The sequence below is a fragment of the Simochromis diagramma genome, unplaced genomic scaffold (assembly GCF_900408965.1).
Source record: "Simochromis diagramma unplaced genomic scaffold, fSimDia1.1 OVJJ01000205.1, whole genome shotgun sequence".
NCBI lineage: Eukaryota > Metazoa > Chordata > Actinopteri > Cichliformes > Cichlidae > Simochromis > Simochromis diagramma.
The window spans coordinates 8,203,733-8,223,552 of NW_024386782.1; the positions used below are offsets into that span (position 1 = coordinate 8,203,733).

Genomic DNA, 19,820 nt, shown 5'->3' on the forward strand with positions numbered 1-19,820 from the left:
CCTGGCTGAATTTTCAGAGTGTGAGAGTTTTTCCTCTCATGGTGTGACAGTTAAACCTGAGATCATCTTTTTCACTGAGCTTTCCTTTGCTGTGTTTTCATGAATATTTCTTTATAATCTTCTTTTGTTTTGTTTTTTTGGATGGCTAAGGACCCTTTGTGTAAATAAAATAATAATAATAATTAAAAAATTGAAAAATGATATGCGGTTTTGGTTTATTAACATAGAAGCATCCATTGACTTACCCCGAAACTGCTCACATCAGCCAGTGAAGTGGGCTAAATAATGGGGCAGATTTGTGGCCCTGTGATTACCAAAGTAAGAGATTACAGAAAACACAAAAGCAAAAACACTCCTTTTGAGCTTTTTCATTAATGCAATCCTCAAATCTGGCAGTGGAGTGGAGAACGTGACTACATAATGAGCGCTGTGTGATTTGACTGATGTAGCAACTCAGGCAAAGCCACTTTGTTTCCTCCGCTTGCATCAGCTGCCGAGGAAAACATGAGCCCAATTGGTGCCCGTTTCAAGCGTTTCTATATGTGACGCTCAAATATCTGAGATTGGAATTACAATTGCAAAAACCACAAATTTAAATCCTTGTTTTAAGTACGATAAAATGTGGCGTAAAAAGGCTGCGCGTCCATTTCTTAAGCACCCTTTTGAGACGAATACATTGCAACATGCGCTTTGTTTCCTCAGATATAAGAACCGACACAGTTAATCAGCTTTGCAGTGCTGCAACATCTGTGTGCCTTTACTGTTTTTAGATTAAAACTCAGACAACTTTGACAAACACGAGGACAGACGTGGAAAGGTCCCCTATTCGTTTGCGACCATAATGAGATTTTTGTGTGGCAACATATTAAAATTGTACTAATGTCTCAAGAGTTTAGGCTGAAGGATTAGTTGAACTGCTCGTATATGCATCGCTTACTGAGAGAATGCTTGATTTACTCCTCCCTCATAAATAAAAAACAAAGTCTTTTTGTCTCAGTAGGCAGTCGTGGAGCTGGCAGGAATGCAGTGTTGCTCAAAAATTTGAAAGAAGCAACGCAATACAACAGAGAACTTAAACCTCAGATGAAAGGCAAAATACTTTGTCACTCTGTGAGTAGCAAATGAACATGGTGTAACAGATCAACACAAAATAACAAGTGCATTGATAGTTACGCATTTATTTTTGCATCCATGACCCATTTATATGAAAAATCATGTGAACAGATCCTTTTTTTTCTTTACCAGTACTGACAGTTCAAGCTTAGACATTTTAGTTGAGATTTATTATCATGGCTCAGAAGGCATCCAGCAGCCTACGCTGCCTGCAAAGGAGGACATGCAATCACTTTCTCAAAAACAGCTCGACACAATGATCAGTTTGTGCCATTGTTCTAATAATGAGTGGCAGCTGGTCACAGAGAAATATGCAGAGTCACGAATCATTAGGGTTTGTACATCCCATGAAAGGTGACGGGAATAGTACACTCCACCTCTGCCCTGGCAACCTCAGAAAGATCCTTGGCGTTGAGGATGAGGAGGTACGCTGGTCTCTGGGCACCGGGAGCTGCAACAATGGTAAGCAGCACACCTGTGGGGACAGCAAACACCAGCCTTGCTTAAAAATTACTTCTTACAATACAAGTAATTGTTAAAACACACTGCATGGAACATTATACTTTAACTGCTGTAGACTTACCGTCATCCTCATCGACAGCATCAGGAGTCTGTACAAACAACGGCTCTGAGGGGTAGGAGTCGGGCTCCTGCCATACCCAGGTCTCCTTGGTCTTCACGTTCAACTTGCAGATCTACACAGAAATCAAAAGAAAAAAATCAACCAAAAAAAATATTTTTCTACACTCACAGTCTGAAATCTGCTGCTCTAGTCTCTTACCCTGTCTGGTATGAAGTGGTTGAGACCCAGGGCGTAGGCGTATGTGTAATTCTTGCCGCCATACCTCTTGTAGTTAATCTGAGGAAACTCAAAAGCTACAAAACCAAAGAATAACAAAAGATCACTCAGTAGCCATTCATCCCTTTTTGTCCACTTATCCTATTTAGGGTTTGCGATTGAGGGTGGAGCTGTCATAGAGCAAGAGGAAGGCTACACCCTGAACAGATATGCTAACCTTCACACCTACAGTCAGTCACCAGTTGACCCTGTGTATGCTTTTTGGATGTTTGTACTCATAGTCCACACAGAAAGGCCCCACACTAGAATCAAACCCAGCACCTTCTTGCTGTGAGGCAACAGTGCAAACCAATGCACAACTCAATCATTCAGTAAAGTCTAAAAATGTCTTCTTGAAAAATAGCTGCATTGTCACCTTGGTGAGGACTGGAGAACAGCACCTCAGGCTCAAGCCAGGTCGACCCATCAGCGTACATGGTGGCTGTAGCTGTGGTGTACGGCAGGCTCACCAGATTCTTCCCCTGCTCCTCCTACATCAAATCCGGATCATGGTCAGAACAACCAAACCTTGCATTTGTTTGTGGAAGATTTTATCAGTCTGATGAAAGAGAAAGGTGCTCACCTTGTGGACATCCAGGGGAATGACGTATCTGCGCACCTCCGGCTGGGGGGCGAGCATGGCTGCCTTCTTCACCTCGTCCCAGTTAGCCCTCAGGTTGGCCAACCAGAGGTAGTTGTAAACAAACTCAAAGCTGCAACACAAAAATGTTCATCAGTATTAATCTTGCTGGATCAAACAAATGCGGTCGGTCGAATGCTTCAGTTACCCTTTCCAAGCACAAAGGTCAACAACAATGAACCCCTGGTCCTCGAAGGCATTAATGTGATGAAACATGCCAATAGGTGCTCCTTTAAACTTGAGATCGATGTACTCTCCTGGGTCTTTCTTGGCAATGTGGAACAGGGTCTACAAGAGAACATCAGAGCTTCAGATGAGATTATAGAAGGAGAGCAGCCAAAAACACCAGTGTGGGGTTTTTGTGGATTTAAAGATATTCGTTCGGCTCCTTACTCCTTGGCTTTCATTGGATTCGAAGCAGTCCATGTAGTTGCAGCCACGGATACTCCAGGCGCTCAGGAACTTCAGCAGGTTGATTTTCACAGGAGTCTCCACAAAGACAAAGTAGTTGTCTGTCATGCCGAAACTGAAGTAGATAAAAACACAAAACAATAAAAACCCATCAACTAAATTCAGTTCAATTCAGTTCAATTTTATTTACATAGCTCCAAATGACAACAACAGTTGCCGTAAGGTATTTTATATTGTAAGGTAGAGACCCTTCAATAATACAGAGAAAACAATCAGTAGACCCCCTGCGAGCAATCACTTGGGCGACAGTGGGAAGGAAAAACATTTTTTAAGAGGAAGAAATCTCAGACAGAGCCAGGCTCAGGGAAGTGCACCCATCTCAGAGTGTGAGGCAGGACAAAAATAACACTGAATCACGCACACAGACTCACAGACATGTGGACACACCTGTGCACGTAGGAAGGCTTGAATCTCTGATAGCTGGGGAACTGCACCACCACCTTGGACTTGTCGATCGGATCAGATTTATCTACAAAAGAAAAAGTTGTGGTGTTTTAAAGGGATCACTCACTGTTTCGAAGTCTCTGCTTGGTCCAACACTTCATAAAATCTATATGATGTTTACACTGACAGAAAATACGACCTTTTTCATAAGTAATTTATATTTTTGCACTTTAACCTTACTTTCTATGTCTGGGGTACTCACACTGTTGTATTTTAATCCGTGGGTATATATATATATTTTTTAATAAAAGGTAGAAATAGCCATTGTAGAGTAGATTAAGCATCATAAGTACATTTACTTATTCATGTTATTTGGAAAATAACCATCTTTTTAAATTCCATCTTATTTTTTGTACAAAATGAACTGAGTTTAATGAAAAACAAGTGTTTGTGTTATTGTTGCATGCGGGGTTTATCTAAACCTTTCTGCGTGGGTGGGATCCTGACAATATTGTAGGCCAGTGATGCTCCTTTCCCCATGCAGTTTCCAATGTTATACACAGTACCGTCCCTCTCAATATGAGGGTGGGCAGTCACTCCATTAATATTGACATAGCTGCACATATCGACCTGCACAGAAAATAAAGGCGAAAGCTGTAAAGGTGAAAAGATTGCTCGCTCTCGTCTCAGATTCAATGTACTTTATTGATGTACCTTCTTCAGAGTCTCCAGCGTATCTGTGTTGACTTTAGTGATGTAGTTGGTTTCTGTTACAGCATAATAATCCTCACCAATAGGGTAGACATTCACCAAGCAGTTGTCTGTGACCTCAACACCTTGGAAGTAAGTGAAAAACCTGCAGCCGAAGAAAAAACAGGAAAAGACTGCAGTCTATACAGGATTGTAACAAAAAAAAGGGAACTTGGAGGTAAAATACTGCAAATATTTGCAAACTTTGAGACATTTCTCATTTTCTCTCAAATGTGTGCATGTGGAACCAACCTGGAGAAGATATTCTTGCAGGGATCAGGATATGCGAATGTACCAAACTCAGTAATGACCACACGCTTCTCTGTAATGGCTCGCACATAAGCATCTGTCCTGATAAACCTAAATGGAGGAAAGAGAGCAAATGCAAAATCCACTTTACGGGTCATTGACTACCCCTCAGACTTCCCATACATGCAGCAAGTGGAGGGGAATGTGCTAAACGAAACAATCACGTGTTTGCAGGAGTGTTTCATGCAAATGTGTTTGGTATCTATGAGTCAAAATCTCATGTCAGGACTCAACATGAGCAAACTGGCTCGACTGTGTTAGGTAATCCATGACACCATCCAGTCTTATGGCAACATATGATGTTTCACACGAAATCACACAGCACCGGCTACTCAGCTGCAGTTCAAATGCAATATGTGACACTGATAAATGACCGCCTTACTTCCGGAAGTAGGTGACCTGGCCATTCTTGAAGTCAAATTTGTGCATGAGGGCCTGGCCATCGAAGAGGTGATAGAAGGGTTCATCTCCGACCTCAAAAAGCCCGGGTCCCAGACGGAGAAGGCTTCCCTTCAGAAACGAAGGAATCCGGCCTGCAGAATGAACGTGGATCACAGAAAGTTTTCAGTGTGCTGAGTTATAAACTAGAAAGTATAAATTTCCAGAAAAGTGCAGTCGATATGCAAATGTCAAAAGAGTTATTTTCGTGTCTAGTCTATTTCTGTCTGAAAGATGTAAACAAACCTGTGACTGTTGCGGGAAGAGTCTCAGACAGCTCTTCACATGTCTCAAAAAGCTTCCTGTAGCCACCAGCTGGGTGTTCAAATCTGTTAGTAAAAAAAAAAAAAAAAGAGCAAAGACATCAAGAAACACTGCAGCCAAAGAAATAATTGCTGATGGGTTTTCAGCAGGTTAAAATTATATATCTTTCAGCTTTAAGTAATTTTAGGATTTCTGATGACTTGCGCCCATGAATGGTCAGAAACCCAACCTGCTCCTGACTACCTAATCCTGTGAAAAACACCACAGGATTAGGTTAAAGATTTCTCTACCAAAAATCTAAATAATTAATTGCATTCATTTCCAAAAAGTACTGAAACAAACATCACAGTTTTCACCTAACAAATCTGTTTACTTAATTCACTTAAAAAAAAATTCTACCCTGCTTGTCATTCAATAAGAAATATGAGATACAATTGAATACATTAGAAACTGACCGGCTGACCATGGTTCCTTTTTGCTGTTGAATATAAAACAAAAAGCAAACTGTAACAAAAACCTGTGGTCACTGGTTTAGTAACTGGAAGCCTCTGATCTCCCACTGGATTTGAGGTATTTATTCATCTGGGCCTCCTCGGAGTCAATCTACGCAATCAGCGCTGTAAAGCTTTGTCCCAGCCACTCATGTCACATGGGGAACAAGTATCCCATTGTGCCAATATCCTCTTTTGGGTGACCCAATGGCTACCCCTCTCAACCTGGATTTATTGCAGAGAATATGCACTGCAAAAAGTGATGCTTGGCAAGAGAGTTGTGTTTGTGTGTTGGATTTCTTTTTCTTTCTATTTTTAACTGTTCTGATTTATGTGTTAAGATAAAATTATGCTGAGTCACAGACAGTTTATTTTAGCACTCATGCAACATGTAGGTCAACTACCCATTATGAAGAAATATCAAGAGTAGAAACTTTGATCCACATAACACTGGTTTTGCACATTGTGTGAAATAAAGACAAACACCTTTCTCATCTAAACTGCAGCTTTTATCCCAAGTGCAGTCCGTATTAGTGCCAAAACGTTTATTACTACACTTTCACTATTTTAATTATATATATATATATATATTTGTAATTTCAAGTATACATAGGGTAAGTTGAAGCTAGGTGCTGCTAATCAAATGAACTCTAAATGATCATCAGTAATCTGTGAGCATCTCTGTTAAAGGTTTTGGCAGTTTGCAAGTGTGGAGCATTGAGATGTGTTAACACAATGCCACAATTTTCCCAGGAGTGGACCCCAAGGTCAGACTGTGTGCCTCAGTTAGCATGTTAAATGTTAAAGTTCATGGCAGTATAAGACCGTTTGGAAGCAGTAAAAAGAACATGGTAGCACAGTTTAGTTCAGTGTCCTCTGAACAAACCATAAAACTCCTGGAATGCTGTCCCGTATATCATCTCAAACACCTCATACTAACCGTGTAGCACAGCGGTGGAGGGGTGCTGATTTTGGCTGTTTTGCAGTCACAGGACTTGGGCAGCTTTCATCACTGAGTTGACCATGAACTTCTCTGTATATCAAAGTGTTCTACAGTCAAATGTGAGGCCATCTGTTCAAAAGCTAAACCTTGTCCAAAACTGGGTCATGCAACAGTATAATAATCTGAAGCCCAGCAGCAAATCTACAACAGAATGGCTGAAAAAAAGATGTTGTGGTGGTCCAGTCCAAGTCCAGACCTTGACCTGAGTGAAATTTTTGTGGCAGGACCTTTAGAGAGCTGCCCACAAACCTCAATGAACTGAAGCAATGTTGTAAAGAAGAGTGGGGTAAAATTCCTCCACAACAGTGTGAAAAACTGATAATGTCGCACAGAGAACAATTACTTCAACTTATTGCTGCTAAAGGTGATTCTACAAGCTACTGAACTATGTGGTGTAGTTACGTAGTCTCATCCCAGGACTGCAGTCACAAGTCATGAGAAAACTCTTTTTCACTCTGACTGTATGTGGGGAAAACAAACAGGTAATTTTGACCCAGAAATGAAATAAATGAGATAAACTCACTGCTATCTGCACTTTAACACTATTTTTTTTCTTTTTGGACATTAGTACTTAATAAAAATAAGAAATGTTTTTCAGTTAAACCTCACTGCCATCATTAAGTGGGGTTGTACAATGACTGTTATACAAAATGCTACTTGGATGAAATGTGGCCAGTTGTTCTTTGCTCTGAGCACAAAATGCCTTAACTTGCTTGTCTCAGCGCCGCGATAATCCAGGTGAAAAGGATTAGCCTGAAGACAAACGCTGTATTGTTCCTCCTGGGGGGAAAAACACCGTTAGGAGAGAGTTGTGTCACCGCTGTGTGACGTAGCGGCCTCAGCCAACACATGAACTGAATGAATGGGAAACGCAAAACATTGTTGTGATAATCTCTCGGGAAAGAAACAAAGCATCTCTGAGTTCTACGGTGATAATCGCAGCTTTAAGGGGTCGGCACAAGTAACACATCAAATATAATCAGCACCCAAAACAGTGAGTATAAGAAACAAACAGCTGATTAGACCACAAACAAGTCAAGTAAATGCAAAGAAACAAAGAACACCTTTTAACCTCCGTCGGTCTGCAGACTGCTTTACGATGTTTGCACAGAGCATCAAAATGGACTAATATCGAGCACACTAAAGCGAAGATTAGAGTTTTTTGAGGATTGATGCCTTAGAGCATGCAGTCACAGTAAAGCAGCTTAATCTCTGCGATCACAAGCAGCAAAGGGTCTTTGATGATATCGCCAATACAAATGAGACAGTACTCGTCTTTGAACTGAAAAACAGGTGGTAGACTGTTCATTATAATTTCAGCCTAATGAGACTCTGGGCTTGAAAAGAGATCTTTTAGTGTATGATGTTGCTGCACCTTATTTTATCCAGGCAACAGAGTGGATCGATGCTGAGAAGCTGGTCGGTTTTAAAAAGAGTTTTTAAAACAGAGCCTTTTTATGATGTGATTGCATTTCATTGTGAAAATATAAAAAAGATACACTGGATGAGCTTTGGAAAGAGTCAATGCAGCTGATAACTATAATTTGTTACTGCAAATGTGTTGATGCTGATACAGCTGCAGTGTCTGCAATAATTTAACTTACCAAATCCAAAGTGTGCTCATTCAGCTGTTAACACCGGAAGTCTTTAAACGAGATCTCACAGCTAAAAAAAACTGTTAGAAACGCAATATGGCCTCAGGGAGGATCTGCGACAGTAATTTGGCTTCATATTTTTTCTTTTTTGTATTTTAAATGTAATGATTTTGTAAGAAAAGAAAGAGTAAGATAATATTTCAAAATCAAAACAAGATCAGTGAGATTTTAGAATAAGTCACGAGACTGCAAGTATGACTTAGATCTGGAGTTTTTCATTTTTGAGGAAGTTGTAAGCTTTGGAACAAAATAGTTTCAGCTTCATTGAAAAAACACTGCTACTTTTCCCTCCTCTGGCTCTCAGCTACATCCCCCCGGTGGCGTTTGTTCAGATGTCAAGTCTGCAGGTCATTATCACCAATCAGATCCATCTCCAGACAACTTCACCAACTTCTTCCACTTGCTGAAGCCATTTAAACCACGCAGTCTACTGAAAGTCAGTAAACATAGTCTAAAATATCCGCTTTAGATTAAACTCATGAGTGAAACAAGTTGTCACACCACTCCCACTTTTATATTTTCTTCCATCTAGATAGTAATGACTGCAAGGTGAGGATCACCATCTTTAATTTCTCGAGTTCATGTAACAAAAGCCAGGAGCTGCGACTGACAGAGATGAAACATGTCCACAATCTCATGGATTACTGACTACCTGACAGGTAGGCTGCAGTATGTGAGACTGTCTGTTTTATTGATGGGCAGTACATGCCACCTACAGAAATACTCTGACTGATTGTGGAGTGGATGGATCTATTAGTGATGAGCAGGAAAAAGAATACAGAGCACAAGTTGATGATTTTGTTGAGAGTTCTGGGAGGAATCATCTGCTTCAAATCCTTCAATGTGTGCTCAAGGTTTTCTATCACTCAGTTGTAGTGAGCACATTGTACTTTGCTGTGTTCTGCAGGGGGAAGCAGCATCTGAGCTGGAGACACCAGCAGACTGGATAACCTGAAGAGGAAGACAGGCTCTGTGATTTCTTGCAAACTGGACCCTTTTGAAACTGTGGTGGAGAGGAGGTCACTGAAAAAACTGTAATCCATCATTGTAATCCTGACCACCCTCTGTACCACTTACTGGACAGGTAGTGGAGCAGCTTCTCTAACAGACTGACTCAGCTCTGCTGCCTTAAGGACAGACACAGGAAATCTGTCATACATCATGTTATCGTTGCCTCTATTCAACATAGCAGCCTGGCAGATAATCATTTGCAAAGATAATAATGGTAATAGAGAACCTCATGGAATGGGTGGCTGAGCAGCTGCAAGCCTTGCAGTAGTTTACATTGCAATGCAAAGTTTTGGATGCAGTGGTGTAAAGCACGCTGCCACTGGATTCTAGATCAGTGGAGACATGTTCTCTGTCGTGACGAATCACGCTTCTCCATCTAGCAATCTGATGGCCGAGTATGGGTTTGGAGGCTGCAAGGAGAACTGTACTTGTCTAAATGCACTGTGCAAAAAGTAAAATTAGGTGGAGGGGGCATTAGGGTCTAGGGTTGTTTTTCGGGAGATTTGGTCAATCTTCATCATACAATGAAGTATTACATGCTCCCAACTTTGTGGGAACGGTTTGGGGATGGCCCCTTCCTCTTCCAACATGAGTGTGCACCAGTGCACAAAGCTAGATCCATAAAGACATGGATGAGGAAGTTTGGTGTGAAGAACTTGACTGGCCTGCACCTGGCCTCAACCAGAACAGAACACCTTTGGGATGAATTATGCATGTGAAGGCAGATGAAGGCAAGATAGATTGATAGATATTATTATTCAACTTTATTCCACATTGAATGGCAATCATATTCTCAGTTAAACGCAATAAATCCTTTTAGAAATGTCATAAAGGGATGGCTTTTTCTAAATAGCTTTAGTTGACCAGACTGGATTAATTCATGTTGGTTGGTTGAAAAGCTTTTCAAGTAGTTTCCCCAAAACTTCTCATCAATACTGAATGAGGCGCTTTGGCCACGTCTTGTATGTAAAAATGAAAATAAAGGGCGCCCTCTGCTGGTAATTAATTGCAGGTCAAAAGTATTTCTACATAGTACAAACCTTGTAGTACGCTTCTTTAAAGGACGATCGATTTATTCCATGAAGGTAAACTAGCCTCCAGACTTGATGATGTGCTGTTTTAATAATTTACTTTAAAACCGCCAGTTTCGCTACACGCATGCGCACTTCAATCGACAATTACCCAAGATGGCGGCGAGACGCTACAGTTTGCTGTAGTCGCTAGTTAGCGCATACCCAGAAAAAAATTACCAAAAAAACCCCAAAATTGGTTTTGTAACCAGCGGATAGACGGTAGTGTGGTTTAATATTAGCAGTTGGCGGTTGTGTTACAAAGGTTTTAAGTCGGGAAAATGAGCTACACAACGAAGGTGGTGCAGGTGACGAACGTGTCGCCGAGCACAACGTCGGAGCAGATGAGGACACTGTTCGGTTTTCTGGGAACCATCGAAGAGCTGAAGTTATTTCCGCCAGAGTAAGTTAAATTATTGTCTGTGGGCTTATTAGCGGCTTTAATAATGTAGTCACAGGCTGTTTGGTCGTGTTTCCTAGTAGACTCGGTAGACTGGTTAGCATGCACGCGTAGGTCCATGCTAACCAGTGACCTGGCCCGCAGTCTTTTATGTCTTTGTCTGGCCTCATGAACCACGCGTTAATCCTATTTATTTCTTTGATAGTCTGCTTATTTCCTAAACACGGATAAAAACGTGTATTTAGGCTTAATATGTCCCCCTCGGTGTTTATTTGGGTCTTAATGTTACCGTAGTGTCTTGTTTTTCAAAGTATGTAAAGTCTCTTTTTATCAATGAGAGGAAATGCAGCAAAAGTGATTAATAATTAATATAAACACGCCCAAGGTGAGCTTGTGAGGAAGGAAAAGAATTAGTTGTATTAACTTTAACGGTCTCTCCGATGTTTTGTTAGGGTTAGGTTAGGGTAACTCTACCCCTCCTTTCCCCAGTCGTTTTTATTATAATTGTGAGTCTTTCCAACAGTCCACAGTAAATTTTCTTTTAAAGTATACAGTCAGGGCCTGGGTACTTGTATTTATTTCTGTTTAAAGTGTATGTTATAAATCTGCTTTAAACTCTGTCTGCATATATTTGTTGTGTGTCAAATCCACACTTAAGTGACTAACACAGCATGTGGGTGCCACTGGACCACATCAGGTTGTCAGAACATTTTTCTCCAGCTGCTCCCTTTAGGGATCCACAGCTGACCATCTGCCTCCATCTCACCCTATCCCTAGCATCCTCCTCTGTCACACCAATCCTCTGCATGTCCTCCTTCACTACATCCATGAACCCCCTCTCTGGTTTCCCAATTTTCTTCCTGCCTGTTAACCCCATATTCAACATCCTTTGTCTAATATATCCACTGTCCCTCCTCTGGATGTGTCCAAATCATCTACCGTAATCCTTTTTCCATGTGCTGTCCCTCTGATGTACTCATTTCTGATTTTGTCCATCCTGCTCACTCAAAGTCAAAGTCTTAACATCTTAGCGTCAGCCTCCTGTCTATTTGTCAGTGCCACTGTATTTAAACCATACATCATAGCAGGTCTCGCTACAGTTTTATGTACTCTTTCTTTCACACTCGCCACCATCCTTCTGTCACAAATCACCCTGACATTTGTCTCGATCCACTCCACCCTGCTCCAATCTTTTCTCCACCTCACTTGTGAACCGTTGATTTGGACGGTTGATACCAGGCATTTAAACTCCTCTACCTTTGCTATTGCTGCTCCTTGCATTTTCAGTGTTACATCGGGATGTCAAAAGAGGCTGAAGAAAGCAATGTTTTTTATTGCAGTTTATTCACGTCATTCTTCTTTACCACTTCTATAGTGATTCGCCGATGCCGGTGACATCCCGGGTGTGCTTCGTGAAGTTCCAGGAGCCAGAGTCTGTTGGTGTGTCTCAGCATCTGACTAACACGGTGTTTGTGGACAGAGCGCTGATAGTGGTCCCGTTTGCTGAAGGTTTGTATAAAAGCTCATTGTTGAATGAATTGTGATGGTGCAAGACTGTAAAAAGGTTGTTGTTGGTTTTTCCCGTCTCCTGTGAATTCACCCTGGCATGCTTATATGAGCTTTGTAAGATAATTTTGAATGAAAGTGGTATTGCCATTCTCCTCCCATGGCTCGTGTGTTTAAAGCAGACTTCTGCTGTCAGATTTGTGGTGAACTGTTTTAGCGCATTGCACATCTGTTTTAGCACAACAGCCCTTAAACAGATCTTTGTTACCTGGAGTTAAGTTGTTCGGGATATAGTGAGGTGTTTGTCTCTGACTAAAACAGTAATGTGCTCTGCGCTCAGAAAGTTCAGTGTACCAAACTCTGCTTTACACACCAGGACACGGACATCTGTGGGCACCACAGGCACGTCAAAGTTCAGAAGTGATGTACTTGAAATGCTTAACCAAATGCATTTTTATTCTCACCATATATTGGACTACCCCCTGTTAAACTTCTCTCTGTTATTTGTGTGTGTATGTGTGTGTGTGTATGTGTGTGTGTGTAATTTTTGTAGTGAAGAAGGCAAAAGCAGCCCCCTCGTTGATGGCTGAAAGTGGTCCTCTGCCTGCCAACAGGGAATTGTAGACATTTGCAAAGGCCAGCAAGCATACAAGCCCCACCACTCTCTCTCTCTTCTCATTTTGTCTCCTTTTTTTTCTTTCTCTGCCTTATCTTTTTCTTTCCTTCTGTCTAAATTGTCTTTCCCAGGTGGTTTTGAGATAAAGTTCAGATTTCTAGGGCATAACCTGAAACTGTGCAAATTCTGCACTATTTAACGACACTTTTGAGGGCTGCTTGGTCAAGTGTTTTATGGTTAAGAAACGGTTCTTTTGCAGATAAGGCTGCCTGTATTCATCACTTTTTAATGTCAACAAATCCCATGAAAACACAGAGGCCATTCAAGTCCACAGACTAGTAAATGCTTGTTTGTTCATTAGGGTAATTGCAGCTGATGCAGTTTATTTAGAGTCGGTGCCTCAGGCACCATCATGCTCTTTTAAAAGCTCACTAGCATACGCAAACAGATTTTAAACAACAGCTGGAAGTAGTCCCCAGCAGATGGACAGTTGTTTGAATAACACCACAGTACTTTACGTTTACTGTATGTTTTTAAAGAAACCACTTCGCCTTCTATAGAAGTCAGACAATATATTTCTGAAAGTTTTACACCTGATCAGCTGGAAATCTGTGTCGGAAATCTGTGCTATCACATGATGTTATGATAACATAATGAAATACAGCCGCAAGTACGGCAGTTGGTCTGTTCAGCACCGCCGATTCCTCCTGTGCATTTCAGAAGTTGGAGGGAAAATATGTTTGCATGTGATTAATAATGACCTAAACAAAGAACAGGGACCCAGGAGGGGGAAAAGATCCCAGAATTTTACACTTTTATATCAGCTGGGACTGCATGTAAAACACGGGGACATGATTACACAGTAATTTACACATAATGCTACAGCACTAGCATAAATGCTGGTAACGCAACCACTTGTGTAGGTTGTGTTGTAGCCCCACAGAAGTCTAAATCAGGCATGAGATGGTATTCACTAGATTTGTGGACAGTAACAAGAATATTTCCAGCCTCATCCTTTTTTAAAATGGCTTTAAAAAAACAACTTGGGAGTAACACCAGTTATTTGGCTCTGGTGCAATAATTGTATATGTCAGGGGTCTGGGTTATTTTTTAGTTAATACAGAAACACACTAATGCCAAAGTAGCCTACTCTGCACAGAGTAGATTTAAAACATTTTTTTAACCTCACGATGTAATTTCAGACTTGACAAGGGGAAAACTAGTCAGTGATTTAATAAATACATGGAACTAAAACTCTCTGGTATAAATCCTCTGAGATAGGCGACCGACATGACGTAGTGTTGGTCCAGTATCCTCTTTAACAGTGGTTTTCTTTTGTTGTTGTGTTTTACAGTTCTTTTTCCTGGCTCAGCCAGTCCTGTATACCAGGCCCTGCTGAAAATACCATCCAACCGTTTTGTCTCCTGCAGCATTTTCTCTCTCCAGTGTGCTCTTGTGTTTAAGTGTTGTGTGTCTGTATTTAGGTGATGTCTCTTTGTGAATGGATTAAGTGTGAGATGATGATGATGATGATGAGCTATTTGAAAGATAAAATTGGAGGTATTTTGCATTTTAAAATAAACAGCCCACCATCCTCTGTCCAGGTTTGGTTAATTGATGCAGTGACAGGTAAGGATACTGAGATAATGATGCAGGCAGCATCTAGCCTGAATTTTGTTATTGCCATTTAGCATATAAACTACTTAATTCTCTGAAATGTGTTTGTGGTGAGTAGACGCTGATGGTTTGCATAGTGTTCTTGCCGAATCCCTAAAATTCTCTCTGTTGTGTGTGTATCTCAATTTTTCTCTGTGTGCTTTTAGTAGCGAAGCCGCCAACGTGAATCGCTTGTTTCAGTAAACGTCAAAAATGAAAATTGAGGGCACACCGAACTGGAGAAGCAGCTGTGCTTGCTAACGTTTGGTTCATGACTTAAAAAACACATTCAGGTGATCTATTCTTGGCAGTGTTCATTGGAGTAGTGTGATTTATTCCAGCAATAGTTAAGTCACTGCAATGATTATGTTGAATTAAGGGAACTCTTCTCTGATGTATGAGGTAAACATGTGAAGAATTGTGAACACTTTTCTCTCTCTTTTTTTTTTTTTTTTTTTTTTTTTCTCCAAAATGTCTTCTCTGTAGTGTGTGTGTGTGTGTGTGAGTGTGAGAAACCTTTCTTCTCTCCTAATGCCTTTTTCTTTATCCCTGTAGGATCTATTCCAGATGAGGCTAAAGCTTTGTCACTGCTGGCGCCAGCAAATGCTGTTGCAGGAATTCTGCCAGGGGGAGGCCTTCTTCCGATGCCTAATCCCATCCCCAATCCACCTGTAAGACCTCACTGTTTAACTGTGTTGGATGTTACATGGTGACATAACCAAAAGTCTTAACATTTTTGCTCTGACATGACAAAATGTAACTTGAAGCCTTTTTTGAAAAAGTAATTATGCATTTAAAGACATACAGAAGCAGAGTGTAAGATAACATAAAAATACGACTCACAGATAAACTGGCTTTTGTTTATTTTTGTTTTAAAGTTGGATCATTTCAAAGTCCATCTGGTAGCTTTTCACCTCACCAGGGGGAGTTTGTATAGTTCTTTAAATCTGTTTTTTCTCCCTGTGTTGTATTTCTGTTTTTTTGGTAATTTGTAGGATTGTGGTAATGCAAAATTGTATTGTGCTCATTCACATCCTTTTAGTATAAATGGTTTGAAGCAGTCAGTCATGTTGCCGAGTTACAGGTCTCTTGCCAAGTTGTGACCAAGCAGTATCCTGTCTACGGTTTTCTTTCATCCACTCACATATCCATCAGTTACTCCTTCGGCTCTGCCATGTTTCTGTCATTTCAAGTCGAAAGCGTATATCAGCATCGGTTAATGTACAGCTTGTCTGCTTACATCACATCTTTACCTGCCTCGCTGGCCATTTACTAATGAGAGAAATTAGTCTCCTGCACATAAACAGTGATTTTTAGCCCAGTGTATCAGATAGCACCAATATAATTACATAAACACTTGTTAGGTGTTCATATCTGGATATTCTTGGCCTGACATAAATTTGTTTATTCCAGCTTGCGAACCCCTTTGGTGCACCCAATATAGACGCAATGGCAGCGTTTGGATTCCCCGGAGCTGGTATGAATCCCCAGGTGAGAGGTTTTCTGAAATGGCAGTGAACGAAGTTGATGTTGAATGTTTTGAACTGACAGTCTTTATCCTCCCGTTTCCACACAGGCTGCTGATCAGCTGTTGAAATTGATGACGGATCCAAAGTAAGTCTCTTTAAAGATTCTTCTTTGAGTGCTGTGCATTAGGGTTTTTCTGTTTGTTATTTTTCCCAGGCACTATAGAACAACTGAGGCACAGGAAAGAAGCAGTTGTTTTGTGGTAATGAGTCAACTAATTAATATTTATTTGTTTAGACTGAATCCCCTGGCGGCTGGAATAAACCTGAATGCTGGGCTGAAGGCTGACGCAGCTAATAAAGAAATCGAAGAGGCAATGAAGAGAGTCAGAGAGGCCCAGTCGCTCATTTCTGCTGCTATCGAACCTGGACGTGAGTGCATTAAAGTTCAGAAGATCTTGTTGCTAGGATGTTGGCTTTGCGGTATAAAACAGTGTCTGGATTGTTTGCACTGCTGTCATTACAAACACTTATTAGGTCAGCTTACTTCCTCAGATGATTTCCTTGGCAGGTTTTCATGTTTGCAAATAGTTTGTTTTTGCTTTTGTTTTCAGTGTTAAGAAAAAACGTTTGTTAACCCTTTAAAACCGGATGGAGCAGGTACGCTCCGTTTTGCGTAACTATTTTTAAATCCCTGTAGAACCGGAACCACGTAAGCTAGCACAATAATTTTTTTTTGCACATGAAACCGGAGGAGTTGTACTTACATCTTATGCCATCAGCTCGTCCTAGATTACGGTTTCCTTCCACATATAGTTTTGCAAAAAACAGCATAAAAAGCACTTGCAGCAACAAAAACATAATATTCCAGAAACACGCTTTGCCAATTCGATCAGCTGTTCATAACACTTCCTACGTTGGAATAGACGTCAGCGCGAACTATCGTATGTCCACCATTACCTGGCCGAAACCGGAAGTGGCATCATTTTTTTTACCATTTCCTCTTTTTTGTTTTTTACCTTCGGGGCCTTATAAGCCTATACTGGTGTTCTTAAAAGTCATGTTTGACTTCATGCTTTTCTGAATAGTTTCTGGGATGCTTAGAACTCAAATTGCACTGCTGGAAATAGTTTATTTTGATGCACATGCTGTTTTCTTTGCAAATTTGCATTATAATATTTATTTTTGTTTTTCCAGCAGTATGTAAAAATTGGTGTATCTCAAAAATAAAACTATGAAGACACTCAAAATAAATTTTCTGTTAGTAACTATTTTGTGCAACTTTTTTGTATTTACAGTTTTAAGGGATAAACCTCTTAAATTTCTCTAACTAGAAATATATGTAAAAAAACAACAACAAACAAAAACAATTTTCAATTTTTTGTAGTTTATTGAACTTTTTTGCAATTTATGTAGTTATTATAGACTTAATGCTTACATCTTATTAAAATACATGTAAAAATATAAAGATAACTCTGGCGGACTTGGTTCTATGGTAGGTCTTAAAGGGTAAAACACAGAGTACTGGAACTTGACCTGTATTTCATTTTCCTGACGTGCAGATAAGGAGACAAAGAAGAAGCGCTCTCGGTCCAGGTCCAGATCCAGAAGGAGGAGGTCCCGATCGCGTTCAAGACACAGGTGATTTACTAAAACTTATCATCTGCAGAGCTGAGATGAGGAAACTTTGCATTGTTTGTTTTCACATGAACAGCAAAGTTAAATGTTGTGAATGAATGGTTTCAGGCGAACCAGAAGCAGGTCGAGGCGCAGATCCAGATCGAGAAGCAGAAGACGCTCCAAAAGCCCGCGCAAGAGACACACCCACTCTAGAGACAGAGGGAGGAGATCTCGCAGCAGATCCAGGTGTGTTAACTGTGTAAAAACCTGTCCTCGAACCTGTACTCTGAGGTCTGCAGCTGGGAAACCTGAGATCTACATCTATATGCATGTTTTCTTTTTATCTACAGAGAGCGAAAGAAAGAAGATGCAGGGAGAAGGAAATCCAAAACACCACCCAAAAGCTACAGCACAGCGAGGAGGTCACGCAGTGTGAGCCGGTGAGTACAGCCAAGGTCTTCAGCTGACAAGTGCTTGAATTCTATTCTGGTAAAGACCTTTTAATATTAAGAGAATTTAATGACTGTTCTATGGTCAGATTTACCAAAGTACAAAATCAACAGGAACAGAATAGTTAAATGTACGTTTTTAAGTATAGTACTTCCCTAATCACGATAAAGCTGCTAATGCTTTAACAGGAAATAAGATTTCATTCATATGACAGTTATTAATGAAATGCTAGATTTTTGGTTTTCAGTCAAATGTATTTATTTCAGCTGCTTCTAATATCCTGCGTATGTGCAAAACTTAAATTATTTTGTTCTGTTTGCAGGAGACGCAGGAAAAGTCGCAGCGCCAGCCGTTCTCCTAAGAAGTCTCCTAAAAGGAAAAATTCCCCGTCTCCATCTCCTCGAAGGTTGTCTGATGTGTTTAATACCTTCTGGCTGCACTGAATGTGTATTTTAAGTTTCTCCTGAATGATTTTTTTTTTTTTAAAGGAGAAGTAAACATATATCCATTACTAATCTTATTCTGGACTTTTCACTTTCCATCCTGTTCAGACACAAAAAAGAGAAGAAGAGGGAGAAGGAAAGGGACCGGGACCGTAGGAGCGATAAAGAGCGCGGCCGTGAAGAACGGGAGCGCTCCAGCAGCAAGAAAAAGAAGAGTAAAGACAAAGAAAGGGAACGTGACCGGAAATCAGATGCAGAGAAAGATGTTAAGGTTGGTGTGTTGTGGTTTTAGACCCTGTGAGCATCACTCTTCTAATGTTAGCCAGTCGGAGGGAGTTTGTACTTCTTTACTTTTTTTTTTCGAGGTTTCTCATGCATCGGCTTCTTTTCCCAGATCACCAGAGACTACGATGAGGAAGAGCAAGGATACGACAGCGAGAAGGAGCGAGGCGACAGGAAGGACTCGGACGATTCTGCTTTGTCTCCTCGGTCGGTAGAAGGTAATGGCACAGCACGTTCCGCGAAGCAGGCCAAAGTTAACGGTGCCGATGATCGCCACGAAGAGGACATGGACGTCAGCGACTGACTCGTCCGTCCCGTCCTTTCCCACATTCTCCCTCCATGTTGGTTGTGAAAAAGCTACATCTTTCCCCCCTTCCTACTGGGCTGAATCTGAAAATGTGAATTGTTTGAAATGTATCAGTTTCTGTCACAGGAGGGAAGCGTGCCCTTTTGCAAATGTTTGATGCTAAAAATCGTCTGCCCTGACATTTTTCTCGGTTTGTCACATTTACTGTAAGTGGTCTTTCTGCTCTTTGCTGCTACAGATGTAATAGATTACAACTGGAAGTAGGCTTGCTTTGCGTTTCTTTAGCTTGTGTTACCAGATTTCTTTTTTTTCTTTTTTTTTTTTTCTTTGTCTTTACATATGAACCTTTTTCATTTCTGTTGTGTGGGGTGGTGTGATGCACGGGTCTCTTGTCTTCACCAAAAATGCAAGCTTCTTAGCTTAGCTTCTTGTTATCTGAGAGTACTGATTGTTTTATCAAGGATTTCTTTTATATATTAAAGCTTATTTAAAGAGCTAAGACTGTGAAAATTTATAACTTCCACCTCAGGTTGGGGGGGCTAATGATACAGATATGAAAATCCTCACATCTGGTTTAAAAACACTTAAATCACAGACATGTCTACAGGTTCAGCTGTTTGATCACAGAGACAATTTT

General features: G+C 40.7%; 2 protein-coding genes across 5 annotated transcripts; one reads left to right on the forward strand and one right to left on the reverse strand.

The window, feature by feature from the left end:
* Window positions 1-1,162: 1,162 nt before the first annotated feature.
* rpe65a (retinoid isomerohydrolase RPE65 a) lies at window positions 1,163-10,495 on the reverse strand. 2 transcript variants are annotated; one of them, XM_040020764.1, is made up of 14 exons: window positions 10,408-10,495; window positions 5,190-5,272; window positions 4,888-5,038; window positions 4,449-4,556; window positions 4,161-4,302; window positions 3,929-4,076; window positions 3,450-3,531; window positions 2,985-3,117; window positions 2,740-2,879; window positions 2,535-2,664; window positions 2,328-2,442; window positions 1,895-1,989; window positions 1,697-1,808; window positions 1,163-1,588 (listed from the first exon to the last, which is right to left on the reverse strand). In XM_040020764.1, exons 3-14 carry the CDS (start codon window positions 4,932-4,934, stop codon window positions 1,443-1,445), a joined length of 1,398 nt encoding a protein of 465 aa, XP_039876698.1. In that variant the 5' UTR covers window positions 4,935-5,038; window positions 5,190-5,272; window positions 10,408-10,495; the 3' UTR covers window positions 1,163-1,442. The 2 variants fall into 2 exon arrangements, with proteins under 2 accessions (XP_039876698.1, XP_039876688.1); XM_040020754.1 differs by lacking the exon at window positions 10,408-10,495 and adding an exon at window positions 5,663-6,193.
* A 47-nt stretch (window positions 10,496-10,542) lies between these two features.
* On the forward strand, window positions 10,543-19,682 carry LOC120726821 (serine/arginine-rich splicing factor 11-like). Of its 3 annotated transcripts, XM_040020788.1 has the most exons (12): window positions 10,543-10,840; window positions 12,213-12,346; window positions 15,171-15,286; window positions 16,029-16,106; window positions 16,192-16,229; window positions 16,380-16,513; window positions 17,644-17,722; window positions 17,828-17,947; window positions 18,052-18,141; window positions 18,474-18,557; window positions 18,703-18,865; window positions 18,989-19,682. In XM_040020788.1, exons 1-12 carry the CDS (start codon window positions 10,719-10,721, stop codon window positions 19,178-19,180), a joined length of 1,350 nt encoding a protein of 449 aa, XP_039876722.1. In that variant the 5' UTR covers window positions 10,543-10,718; the 3' UTR covers window positions 19,181-19,682. The 3 variants fall into 3 exon arrangements, with proteins under 3 accessions (XP_039876722.1, XP_039876732.1, XP_039876740.1); XM_040020798.1 differs by lacking the exon at window positions 10,543-10,840 and having other exon boundaries at window positions 12,232-14,908; XM_040020806.1 differs by lacking the exon at window positions 10,543-10,840 and having other exon boundaries at window positions 12,243-12,346; window positions 14,783-15,286.
* Window positions 19,683-19,820: the final 138 nt, after the last annotated feature.